The 14250-nt window shown below is 30.9% G+C and overlaps 1 protein-coding gene across 2 annotated transcripts; it reads right to left on the bottom strand.

The window, feature by feature from the left end:
- Nucleotides 1-10736: 10736 nt before the first annotated feature.
- Nucleotides 10737-13499, bottom strand: LOC104099575 (probable calcium-binding protein CML18). 2 transcript variants are annotated; one of them, XM_009606613.4, is made up of 2 exons: nucleotides 12565-13498; nucleotides 10737-10966 (listed from the first exon to the last, which is right to left on the bottom strand). In XM_009606613.4, the coding sequence occupies exon 1, from the start codon at nucleotides 13286-13288 to the stop codon at nucleotides 12680-12682; it is 609 nt and encodes a 202-aa protein (XP_009604908.1). In that variant the 5' UTR covers nucleotides 13289-13498; the 3' UTR covers nucleotides 10737-10966; nucleotides 12565-12679. The 2 variants fall into 2 exon arrangements, with proteins under 2 accessions (XP_009604908.1, XP_009604909.1); XM_009606614.4 differs by having other exon boundaries at nucleotides 10876-11417; nucleotides 12565-13499.
- Between the last annotated feature and the right edge of the window lie 751 nt (nucleotides 13500-14250).

Below are 14250 nucleotides of genomic sequence, written 5' to 3' on the forward strand. Positions count from 1 at the left end.
CATGCACTTCCACTTTAAATTTTTTCCATCATTTTCTCTACTTTTTAATCCATACAAGCATTGCTTCACCTTTAGATCACTTACTCTCTCCCACCATTTAATGTTTTAACAACACACGTTAAAAAATAGTGTTAATCATAAAAAATATTAGACATAATTATCTTTAATCTCTTTCTTAAATGAAAAAATTAACGATTATATGTTATTGATAGTAGTAAGAATTAGTGGAATTTGAAAAAGAATAATGTATCCTTTGTTTTCAAAACAATGAGTGTCAATCTCAAAATGTTAGATACAATTTAATTTTATTTAACAACTAAATCAATTTTAAAATATATTCCAGATATTTGGACAAAATTTAATGTTTTTATTACAAAAAAAATAGTTAGTAAAAATTTAGTATAATAAAACCAAATAGTAAGTGATCAGCCGTAAAATTATCCAAACAAAAAAGAATATTGTTTACCCGTAAACGGTACAGTTAAATTTATACGTGGTTTATAGACAAGTGAATCGTTTTGATCCTAAAATGATAAATGAATTAGACAAAAATGTAAGACTTAGCGTTAAAATCGAGATAAGACGATAGAGATCTTGAGCCTGGAAGCTCTTCCGGAGGCAGTAAGAGCAATGTAAATAAGTAAGAAAGTAAAATGCTATTGAGCTTTGAACAAAATATAGTGTATGCTTGTCAGAAAATTCGTGTCTTTTACAATGATGGTAGATCTCATTATTTATAGTTGCACATAGGGAACAAAATCCTAGGATCAAACCCTTCTTAAATGACAATTATGAGGGTCATAGAAGAATGTGTAACGGTAGGCAGTGAATGTCATATTCTCTATAACGGACCATGAACTTAATGCTATAGAATATTATTCATTAAATGTTACCGGATGACAGACATTTATTTCGCCTTTAAGAATACTATTCTCTACGATAACAAATGTGATCATCGCCTTCGGTCCCGTCTGTCTTTGGCTACACATATGACTTTCTCATACGATCATTAAATATGAACATATTTTACACTATACAAATAAAAAAAAAATTCCATTTGCAGTTATGTTGTGAGAGATTTCTGGGTACCATAGTGCGACCGACGAGCTGTAGCATTAGGTCCTTCTCTGGGTACCATGCGTGGTCCTTGCACTGCTATAATAAATGTATAATAATAATAACAATAATTATAATACTATTAATACGGAATATTCTTTATTTATTATTAATCCGGTTATAATAATGGTTGGCAATTGGATAATGAAGAATCTAAATAATAAAGTGGGGTCCTCCCCCAGGACAACCGGCCCGCATTCTTCTCTAATCTCTTAGAGGCACGGAAAAATAATTAAAGTAAAAAAGAAAGGGAAAACTTAAATATTGAAATTACAAAATAAAAATAAAATAAAATGCAAAGCTAATAATACAGCAAAACCATCATTTTCAAGGGCAGTCAACGATTCTCCCACCACCTTTCCAGGAACTGAAATTAATGCCATCCCGTTACATATGTATTCTTTAAATATATTTTTATCCATCACTTTTTTTCACTTATTTTAGTAGAAAAAAATATTTGGACAATTGTTTCCCAAATGATTGGCATTTCTGTTATTCTCTTTTTTAATCTGGCTTTTATGTTTGCATAACTAGTTCAATTGGCAATTCTTTTATAAGTTTTAGTATTTAAAGTTAAACTTATTAATCCGATTAATTCAGATTGTTGGGTCCAATTATTTATAGACAGTACAATTAAATGATTGGATAATTTTTAAATTATCAGCTCAGAAGATAAACTGATCTTCTGAATTGTATCATGAATTTCAAGTCCTGAAATAGCACTTCCAATTCCATACTATGTGTTACTCCATTATGTTATTCCCAAGTTATAACAGGTCTAACTAATTAAGCAGCAAAACTGTCGCAAACAACCCAAAAAAGAAGTGAATTCTTTTCGGTGTTTATAAAACTAAAAAGAAACCCCAGAAAAAAATAAACGAAAGCTAGATATTACTTCTTGCAATATACTAGTATAAACAAAAAGGAAAAATGTGATATATAATTTCTAGCTAGCACTTTCACGTACGAAGCTAGTATTAAATTTTGTAAACGAATTAAGTGCAATTCTCCGTAATAAAATGAGCTCACGTCCATCACTTATAACTTATAAGACAATGAGTTTCCAAAGATGTACCAACCATATTGTCTTGTGTTGAATCTTGGGAAAGTTGGAAAGTGGGGTCTTCAAGGAAGACATGGTCTTCTTCTTCCCCTTACTTTTAAGAAAAGAAAAAAGGAAAAAAAAAACATAGAAAATTGTTGCTAATTAGATCGATTGGACAACCACGACAACAAAGATATTAATAATAATATTGTCCTAATGCTTATCTTAATCAAGTACTCATTGTCTTATTAAACAACTTGAACCCCCATTACCTTCCCTTAGATAAACAATTAATTGAATTAGACAAGCTAATCTTGCGGCAGAAACATGGACCACTAATTAATTACTCCTAGCTCACAAAGAAAGACACCATCTTTCTTTCATGTGAAGAGCACCTAACTAATTGTGGTTTTTGGCTTTCGGAATCTTTTTGACTCACAAATGTTCTGCATGTTCTCACTTTCTGGGATTTCGCTTTTGAATTAGTGGATTCTTATCACATACACATGCTTTCTTATTGCAGTTGATGTAGATGCACTAATTATCTTTTTATGTTATTATGGTCTTTTTTGTTATGAGATTTCAAAAATAATAATATAGGAAATCGGTAAATAAAACATCACATATATATTTGTTGGGTCATTTTCTTCTTCTCAAATTTTAACCGATCATAAGAGATCATTACCACTTGATTAATACTCTTCTAATTGGATCAATAAAGGTTAGAGTAGATTAGAAGAAGAAAGAAATAAATAAATAACTTTTTACTTCATAAAACGTTAATATTTTTTGAAACAAAATAAAACAACTGATATTTGAGAGCGAAGAGAGTGTATACTAATGTAAAATTGGCATGTTTTTTCACAAAAAAAATAAATAAAGATATAGGTACATTAATACTCCGTACCAATTTAAATTTCAGAATTTGCCTCTTCATACGAGAGATGCAATAACACAAGCTTCATAAGTATTGTACTATATCTTTTAACAGTAATACCTCGGTCTAAATCATTACATTAACACTACCCTAATCAGTTTTCATGTAAAAAGAATAAAGAGAGAGATGTAAACTTATTTTGTCGTATACTACTTTGTCATTTGCCTCCTTTTACCAATAGGTAGCTCTCAAGTTGAGATTAATTAAAAGCAACTTGACGACTTTAATTGGAATATTTAAGTCCTAAACAGCCGACCAAGTTAAGGGTTATCCACGTGAAGGGATGAGAGTGATTTCGATTTGGAATCGACTCTTTGTCATGCCCACCTGCTACCCTTTGTTAGTCATCTCAATTTATTTAATTAATATATTATTTTGGTTAATGTCCATTATTTTGGCTTTAGCATTATGTCAACGGTCTCTTTTCATATCAATTTGATTGACATTATTGATCATATACATCTTGTTTTCATGTAGGATAAGTAAAAATGTTGTTGGTCTTGTTGATGTTAACAAGTCTTTGTATATATGTTAAGCTTTAAATCTCTTTCACAGGATAGTTAAACAAATTAAAAATCTCTTTCACCTTTTAACAGAAGGTATGATAGGACAATTGAAATTTCTTTTACTTCTAACCAGATATTTCGATTTTAAATCCTAAGAACAGAGAATCTTTCTGTATATGGAGCATTTTACTCCTATTAATATGCGTATCCCGTGTCGAAATCTGAATTAATCGAACTAATGACTCCCTAAATTTAAATCAGAAAAAAGTCCCTTTCACCTTTCATTAAATAAATACTGATGTTTTGTTGAGTCAATCGTCATGAGAAACTAATTAAGTTTCAAACACTCATGGAAAGCAACTAATCATCATACCAATCAGTGAATTAACAACTATATGAGGAGATGCCAATTTCTTTTAAACCCACTAATTAGGTATTGGCATACCGTTTGAGACCTTCAATTCAATACAATGATCAACTATGAAATCTGAACTTCTTAAAGATACTTCATTCAAGCGTTTTCAATTTTCCATACTTTAAAAGTTAAATTAAACGCCATGTTTTTCATTTTAAATAAGGTCAAATAGAATGTTGTTTGGTTTGGACAAGTGGTATTATTTAAACATATATTTCTGAAAATTGCAACTTAATTGTATTCAACGTCGTAGAATTTCTGAAATGCAAAAAGCTTAGCATCTTTAATATAGTACTTAAATTATAGTAACTCTGTCGGTGAGTTACAGTTCGATTAATTCTCTAAGAATACAATCATAGGCTCTAATTAAACCTTTTTCCTTTGGAAAGCGAATTAATTAGTTCAGAATCTTATTCCAAAGATTGGTTACATCTAATTAATACCCATCCCACGCTCTAGGTCCTACGTACAAACTACAAAACAATGAGTAAGGAAATGAGGCTTTACGTTGATATCTGAGAGAAGGAATTCGTCCCAGTATACTACTTTATTTGATGTCAGTATTTTTTAGTATCACACTATTGAATGATTGATTTGATTCACGTATAAGTTCCTCTTGAGCGAAATTAAACTTTGATTTCTGTTTCTTCAAATATCACGTGTATCACGAAGCTACTCACAGATAAGTGATACATATACCAAAAATAAAACAATTGGTAGGACATAAAATTTGTAACGATCAGACCCAACTGACAAATTAAAGTATTGTCCACTTTGACTCAATCTATATACTCTCACGGTTTTGTAACCGTATGTGTTAACAAAAAGCATAAAAAGAATTGAATTTTTGTACTTGTCCTTGAATGTCCCCTAACGTAACTTTTTCCTTTTATTCCAATATGTTATTTGCCTAACTCAAGTTTCAAAATAAAATTCTTTGGCCGTTGATCTGCAGGACGTTGTTACCACTTGTAACAACCATGCTATTGTCAGTTACGTTGTGGCCCAACCTTTAGAGCCTCACAATTTTACTCATTTGAGCGTTAAACCGAGAGATGTATCAGCAGTTGAATTATGTATGTCTCTAATAAAATTTCTTGTCTTGGAGATTTGCCTAAATCTGTTACGGAGATGTTAATGTTACCTATTATAAGGAGAGAGTTTGCCTTCTTTCACCTATGGAATATTAGAAATATTCATCCCCTCGGCTAACTAAAAATCCAATCGGCTGTTTGAAAGCTCTAAAAAATGAAAGAAAAAATAAATGAGGTTTTCTAAATTACTATTTAATAGGAAAATAAATAAAGGAGATTTTCTAAGTTACTATATTAACAGGAAACGATACTATATAGGTTCATTATCCAACAAGGAAATCATCTGGGTTAAAGAACTGTATCCTGTTATTGTTATTAACTTAAGTTGAGATAATAAATAATGCAGACAAAGCATGAATTATAGTCTATAGTCGATTTTCCTGATTAACCAGAGTTGAAACCAATTAAATAGATACAGGTTCCACGCTCCTGCCAACTTGGAATAGCTAGCTTTGTTATTATATGAAGGAGCCTTTAGCAGCAAAGTGAAAATTAGAATTTATTAATATGGTAACTTTAAACACAATAATTAAAAGGGCAGGAAAGTGTATCATGTATGTATTAACTAGTAGTAGTACTCTATTTTATATTTCAAACAATAATAATATAGATGCTTGTTTTAAAGTGTAAACGATCTGTCTGTAATGATTACTTCATTGAAGTGTTATTGAGAAGCTTTCTAAACAATGGTAAGCTAATAAAGGTCATCAACTTAAAAAATAATTAGAGGGTATACATACTCTTGCTCCATTTTATTATATCTTCTTAGAATAAAAAATAAACCGAGTTTACGGTATGATCAGCAGTAGGAATTAGAGAGCAAAGAAATCAGAAACTGAATAGTTTAACTGAATAATATGATTGCCATGAACATGACTACTTTACTTTACCTATATTACTGTATAAATAATCCAATAAACAAATTAATGTCTTTCTTTGTTCCTCTATATCCGTTCTAGTATCCAATGTATCCAGACAATTGTATTCGAATTTTAAAAACTATCTACTTCTTTCGTACAGTATTTTTTTTCTTCTTACACGCGATAGATCAATAAAGCTTGAGTAGGCACGGAGAAGCGCAATAATCCTTCATGTCCATTTTAATTGAATTTTTTGATTTTTTTTGTGATCCACAATATTTAATTTTTTCAGATATCAAGAAAAAATTAATTTTTTTCTTCTAAAGTTGCCATTGGAATAAAGAACCTAGTAATATTTTTTATATTTTCAATGAACAAATTAAGGTTAATATGGTCAATTATATTGTTAATTAATATTAAAAAGTGAATTTCTTAAGATGCGTGAAACGGCCAAAAAATCAATTAACATGGAAAAGGAAGTAATTTTTAGTAGTAAAATCCTCGAAGTTAGAAAAGATAGCCTATCCAGGTGAGCACTTTTTTTTCTTTAAATAGATGAGTACATAGTATTTCAATATTTATTTCTTGAAAAGAAATATTGGGATTGGTAGAGAATTTCATGTTCCGTACAAGAGAAGCACATAAAATAGATGAAAAAAGTGAAGGGAGAAAAGAAAAGAGCAAAATAGGACATGTTGCAACATGCCTAGATAACGACCAATCTAGATCATATAAGTATATAACTGATTTAAATTTTATACTGTTAATTAATCCTGACTTTTATGCCTATAACTGTACTTTTTTCTTGAAAAATAATACGTTCAGAATAGATCTTTTTATACAAGAGTGTATTGAGGATGTCGGAAAAGTGCTGATTAAGTTACTCAATATAAATAATACTACTAACAATGGGAAGACAACACTATATTCAATATGGCTTTGTTTCATTGAATATAAACTTAGCTAGGGTCCTAAATCTGATCTAACTATATCCATAATTGGAAATCCAACAGAACCCTCTTTAGGTTTTCCTATGTTAATTGATAATAATAACCATCTAGTCTGCTAAGATATTCTGAACATGTTTAGACAATAAAATCTTTGTTCTATGAAATCAAGATCCGAACCCAAACGCTTATTAATATTAGGACTTTACAATATCCGGAGCAGGATATAAAAATATAAACTGCTTTGGTGGTGCCAATGTCCCACTTAAAAAAAAAAAACATATATATATATATATATATATACACACACAACAAATTGTATGATCTTTAGTACTTTTTGCAGACTTACAATTTTGAAATGCATTAAAGTAGTTCAGCAAGATTTAAAAAAAAAAAAGAGACAGTTCACCTTTATCATTTGGTATAGGCCAAGATCATATCCTGTGCTGAGAACAATTCCAAACTCATTTAATTAGAAGAGCAATTTACTGGCATATACATACATTCCACATGAATGATTTTAATAAGAATTATAAACTGTTGAATTCTGTGCATCGTAGTGTCATATATTAATTTAAAAAATAGGTGATTTTTTGTACTACTGAAGTGCTGTTAAAATAGCATTGAAATTTTCGAATTTCATGTTCGATTTTTGTTTTTCTGGTTTCACATTCTTGGATTTGTTTTTTTTCTTTTTCTTCCGTCTTGTTTCAACAAATACTTGAAATTTGTGGTTAATAATTTTTTTACATTAATATTTGCGGTCAATTTTTAATTTTTTCCATTTTATTTCTCCTTCACATGCAAATACAAGAACACTAATCTAATAAAGGAAATCAGTTCTGCGTAGATCCATTTGATTCAAGCCAGTGTAAATATTACGATCCAATCTTGAGATTACAATTGCAACTTTACATTACATCAGTTAATAGGGTTAAAATCTAACCCTTTTTTCGAACATATCTCACCATTGGGTCCTTCTATTTTTCTTCCTTTTCATTTCCCCTATTCAAGGGCATAGTATACTACTCCCCTGAAAAATCTGAAAAAAACAAAAAGAGAACAAAAAGAAAATAGAAAGCATGAGATTATATTTGATCTACCTTGAAAGTGGATTTCTTTATATTTTTTGTATTATAGTTCCTTCGTATTGTGATGTCCAGCTGCTATCTGTAGTCTACCCATATTCGGGCATCTTTTTTATTTATTATTTATTACTATTACTTATATTGGTCATTTCGAAAATGTGTTTATTTTTTGTTCACTCATAAGGTAGTTTATATTACCCTTGTCATGTTTAGCTCAACCTAAATAAAAAAAGAATAAATAAATTGAGAAAGAAATCATTTAATCAATCAATTAATTATATCAATATCACAAATTCACAATCAAAATAGAGTCAGCAATATGAATCCTCTGTGTCTATTTCATTTTATTTAGGTTAAAATCAAAATGATTAATTGTATATACACGCATGCATATGCACACATTACAAAGTTTTTGGCAGATATATTAAGATTGGCATTTCTATCAATAAACTTTAAATTCCTTTTTTCTAGATTGTTTACTAGCCAAGCCCTAAAATGTCACCAAAAATGCAAGTCGATATGAAATTGGTTGGTACGAAGCGACTTCTCTTTTCTTTTGTTTTCTCTATATAATAAAAATAATGTCAACGAGAGAATCATAGCCATTATGCAAAGATAGTCTATTTAGGAATACCATAGAAATATACTCACCAAGTCCCAGCATTCAACCAAATAAATATAGCAATATAAAACAAGGACTGATGATTTTATACTTGAAGGCTACAATTTAGATTATAAAGATAGATATTCAAAGTCTCCATCTTCTTTTTGCAAATTACGTATAAAAAAAAGGCAAAAAACTTAATGAAAACTAAGGAGAGATTCAGTGTGCAATGTTGGAGGGTTGGAGGTCAAAGGGTATGCATAGATTATATATTGCTTATATATAGTTATACATATATTTTACATGAATTATACATATATTATACATCTCCCTGCTAATTTTCGTTTAAGAGATTAAGTGGACGGCTATTTAAGTTAATTCTTCGTAAAAAAAACTGTTTTGAGCCGTAACAATACAATGGGCTGTGGCATGCCTATTTTGCCAAGCAACACTTAACAACAAAGTTTAGCTAACTAATATGCACGAGTAGATAATGGGATTGTTACACAAATAATCGGTCAGATTCAATGTTTACTTTTTCTAGTCAATAAAAATAGATTATACATTAATTATACACAATTTTATATATATATATATATATATATATATATATATATTATTTTTAGTTTAAGAGATTAGGTGGCGGACTATTTAGGTTAATTTTTCTAGATAAAATTTACCTTATTATTTTCTTAATTTGCTTGCCGGAATAGCTGTGATTAGAAACCGAAATTCGAATCCTTATGTACAAGCTAGGAAGATAGTTGTAACCTGGTTGGCTCTTACCTATACATTATAGAAGCTTCTAATATGAAAAATAACAGCATGTATAGAAGATATGAGTACTGGGGAAATGTGTGTAAAATCATCATTTCATGTCCTTTCATATTTTCTTTCTCTATCATCTTTCAATAAAATGATAATTGAACCAAATTCTTTGATCGCATTCACTTTGTAAACAATAAATTGCGTGGAGATAATAATCTAGACCGAAAACTACTAAAACATTCGTGGTATTTTATTTCAAACAATATGAGTATTACAATCTTTATGAATCCTCTTATTCTTCTTTTCGATAGTAAATAAAAGAGCCTTTGAGCTTAATATTGATTTTTTTTTTTTTTAATCCAAGTGCATGAGGTCTGATCTTGATCTTGACATATTTTTAATCCAAGGGCTTGCAGCTTGTTCTTAAATCTCCGTCTTGATCTTTTAATCCTTAGAACACTTAAATGCTTGTAGCTTTTAGAGAAATCTGTAGTGTTTAATCCACGAGCTCCCTCTTGATTCTTGTTATAACTTCTGGTTTTTTCTCAGTTATGAATACCCCTATTTATAGTTGTGGGAGAGAAGAGTTATGATAAGAAAAAACTCTTTCCGACCAATCAAATTAAAGTGTGACAAGACCATAATTGATTGGCCAGAACATGTCACTTGTACATGTGGCGCGGTTTCATTGGCCTTTTAATTTATCTTGATATGCCTTGTCATTTTGACATGTGACATAATCTTATTGGCTCTTTTGTTTGACTTGACGTGCCACGTCATTTGACACGTGGCACCAAACTGGGCCTCTAGGAATATGACATATTGGGTCTAATGAAATGGGCTCATCATTTGTAGCCCAACTAAATAGGTTAGCCCTATCAATATTTATTGGACTTAAGTAATTAATCCAATTATATCAGCCCATAATATTTATTTAGACCAAAATATATTTAATTGAGATCAAATTCAAATTTCATATGGATTTAAATTCAATAAAATTTTAATTGTCTACACACTTCATAACAAATATTACGTTGCAGTAAAAAGAGTGAAAGAGAAAGAAAAAAGAAATAAAAGTAGTACGTTGTTCTTAACGAATGAATCCAGCGCAAAACCAAATAAACAAGTAATGGCCCATAAAAGTCTTCCCCTGCTAGCTGGCTACTTGTGTAATGATCCCAATTTTAAATTATGGGCTCCAAATTTAATACATTTGTTAACATCTTAAGAACTTTTCACATACCTATTTATTCCTCATGTTAAAAAATATGGTTCAGTTAAACACCAATGCTACAATTCTCCTCATTCATATACATTTCGTTTGATGAATATAGGAGCTTTTCAGATTTTATCGCATTTATGATAAACAGAAATAGTGACCTCTTCTCTCATTTAATCAAAATGTAATCTTTTAACAAAGTGGAATGCTCTTATGTCTGCGTTTATCTTCTGACCGCTATATATAAATAAGTTAACCAGTAGGAGAAAAAGAAGAGGAAAGAAGAGAAATTTGAACTTGCACAATTTGTGAAACGTCCGAACAAAAGCAATTACATTCTTGAGATGAACCCGGTTGTGGATAATATCTGCACCCAATACATAATCAAATCAATGAATAGACGACATATGTCTTTCATACACATATTTATGTGATATGATTTTAATATTAATTTTTAAATGTTAAGGTTAAAAAACTTGATTTGATAAACACCAAATGCTAATAAGCATTCACCCTAGTACTGTAATCTATACCAACATTTTATGCTATTTGACAGAGTTTAGTACATGAATTTCGTTAATGAAAATTTTAGCAGAAGAATAAAAGAGAGAAAATGATTGCTGTGAAATACTCTTTTTAAATAGTTAAGACCCCAAGAAAAAGGAAATCCATTTAGGTCAAGAACTTGCGACAAGAGTAAACAATTTTGATATTTTTTTAATCCTTTCAAAGGATATAACAATTGACACGTGTCATTTGACGAGGCAGCTAATAAATGGCCGTGTTTGTATTAGGTCTTCAGATCTTGACTCTGATCTCTGGAATTGTTGGAGGCAACAAAAGAGCCGTTTGTTAGGGGTTCAAAAAAGTAAAAAGTAAAAAAAAATTATAGCCGTTTTTGGGCTATGTCAAGGGGATTCAAAACATAATATATAGAGGTAAAAAAAAATAGATTTTGCCTTATACAGTCAAACATCTTTATAACGGCATCCTTATATAACAACACTTCACTATAAAAGTCAAGCTTTTCCGGAACCAATTTTTATGTTATGTTATAATATATGTTCTCTATAACAGCATTTCGCTATAACATCCAAAAATATTTGGAACAAACGAGCCTGTTATAGAGATGTTTGATTATATATACGGTGTAATTTTTCGACGAATGGGGTTCGGGTGAACCTCTTCCGCACCCCTAAATCTGCCCCGGCGAAAGGGTCAAGTTTAATAATATGATGAGAAAACCACAAGCTTGAAATTACTAATAGCATGTTTGGCCAAGGTTCTCCAAATCTAAAAGTACCTTTTTTTTTTTTTTTTTACATAAAACGCCTTCTTTTTTTAAAAAGTTGAAGTGTTTGGCCACCCTTTTGGAGAAAAAAAAGTGCTTTGGAAGCAAAAATAGTTTTGGAGAAGCCGAAAAAAGTAGTTTCTCCCCAAAAGCACTTGTAAAAAAAATGCACTTAGAAGCACTTTTTAAAAGTTTGACCAAACACTAATTGTTGCTCAAAAGTGTTTCTCAAATTAATTAACCCAACACAAATTGTTTCTCATCAAAATCACTTTTGAGAATAAATGCTTCTCAAAATAAGTCGATTTTAGAATTTTGGCTAAATAGGCTATATAAGTCTATATAATTACAAGAAAAAGTGAATTTTCACAAGTGAACATGCAAACGAAGGAACACACGCACAAACATGTACACTTCAGAACACAAAGCAAAGGACAGAACTCGGAAGAGGAGTATTATGCTAATCAGTACATAATCCTAACAACCAAAGCACTATTTCGAAGAAATCCCAAACATAAAAAGAAAAGGACCGCCTAATGCACTAAACTATCAGTATGCGCAATCCCAAACATAAAAAAGAAAGGCCCGCCTAATGCACTAAACTATCAGTACGCGTAAAGTTGAGGGATGAGGGAAGGGCCAAACCATATTGGGTCAACTATATACACACGTACCTTTTGTTTCCACGGCTTGAACTCGTACCGATCAACTCTCCGCTTGTGCTAAGCTCCCCTTTAAATCCCAAATAATACAAAAATAGAATAAGAAAAAGATTATGAGCTTACTATACTAAAGATTGCAACCAGCACCCATCATTTCTTTAAACTCATCAAAATTTACAAATCCATCACCATCTTTATCAACCCCTTTAATCATTCTACGACACTCTTTAACACTGCAATTTACACAACCAAGGCTAATTAGGACTCTCCTCAACTCTTTAGCTGATATTACTCCATTTTTATCAGCATCAAAAACCAGAAAAGCTTCCCTAAGCTCATCAATATCCTTAGTAGAATCACCAAGAACTTGATCATTTTCTACCCCCATAACACTCATGAACTCATCCAAATCCACAAATCCATCCCCATCACAATCCATTTCTTTTACCATAATTTCAGCTAATTCCTCAGCAGCTTTCAATTCTTCATGTCCAAGACTCAACAAAATTTCAGTTAACTCCAGTGGAGATATCTTCCCATCCCCATTAGCATCTATGAATTTAAAGACTAATTTAAGTTGACTATAGATTTCCATAGCTGCAAAACCTGATAACCAACTGAAATCAGAAACCATTCTCTTTGGTTTCTTTTTCCCTTTTTTCCAGTACTTAAATTCTCCAAGAAATTTGCCAGCAGAGTTATTTAAAGACGAGAACCATATTCTGAAAGAATCCATAGTGATCTTTTAACTAGGATCTTGAAAAAAAGGAGAAAAGATAAGAGTAAAAAGACTGAAAAATAGTGGTAGTTGGATTACTGTGAATAGTCAAGAAGTAGAATTAGCAAGTACAAATGAATGCGAGTGCATCATGTGACATTACATGTGCCGTGGAATTTGGGAAAAGAAAGTCAGTCATTTGTCACTTTCTAATCATACTATAGCCCTCATATGGTCCTACAGAAAGTAACCTGCATTTTCCGAGTAAGATTTATTTCTTTCTGTTTAAGTGAAAAATTCTGGCTTTTCCAAGTTAAAAAGAAGCAGCAGAAGAACGAAGTGGAAGAAGTCATGTCGCGGAGTGTAGACAATGTATTTGCTGTGCTAGTTACCAAGTTTAATTCCTAGTGGAATATGGAAATATCCTCTTTTAATTGCCGGCAATATTTATCATCATGTTTTTATTTACTTTTTGGCTCTCCGTTTGTGAAGGAATCAAGTGTTAATGAACAATCTTTTAGGAATTTACATGTCAGACGGCAATTTAAGACACAAATACTCTTTCTAACAGCAAGAGAAGGTACTTGGGATTCTTTAGGGACCAAGGTGCAACGTTTTAGAAGTCACCTAGTAGTTGATGGAATTTTCCTATCACTTTCTGCAACCCAACTTGATAAATTTAGTTTATCGATACTCAATTGGACTAATTTCTAGAATTAAGTTAACAGCTATCCGCGTTAAAATCACAGGTAAAACACTCTAAAAGTGCGCCCAAAATCTTGTTTTGAACTTTGAAAAGCGATGACTGAATATTCTTTGGAGAAGAAAATTTTTGAGTCTCCCTTCACATTGATTTCTACCACTAAAAAAAAAAAAGAAGAAGACATTCTTAGATCAGTAGGATAGGGCTTTCAGTCATTTGTAATTCGCTAGCTGAACAGAAATATAACAGTGTGGGATGATTCAAAAACAGAGTTTCA

This window comes from Nicotiana tomentosiformis, chromosome 1, assembly GCF_000390325.3.
Source record: "Nicotiana tomentosiformis chromosome 1, ASM39032v3, whole genome shotgun sequence".
In the NCBI taxonomy this organism is placed as follows: Eukaryota; Viridiplantae; Streptophyta; class Magnoliopsida; order Solanales; family Solanaceae; genus Nicotiana; species Nicotiana tomentosiformis.

What these genes read in the sequence shown, in the direction of transcription:
- LOC104099575 (XM_009606613.4), bottom strand. Translation starts at nt 13,288, where the DNA reads ATGGATTCTTTCAGAATATGGTTCTCGTCTTTAAATAACTCTGCTGGC.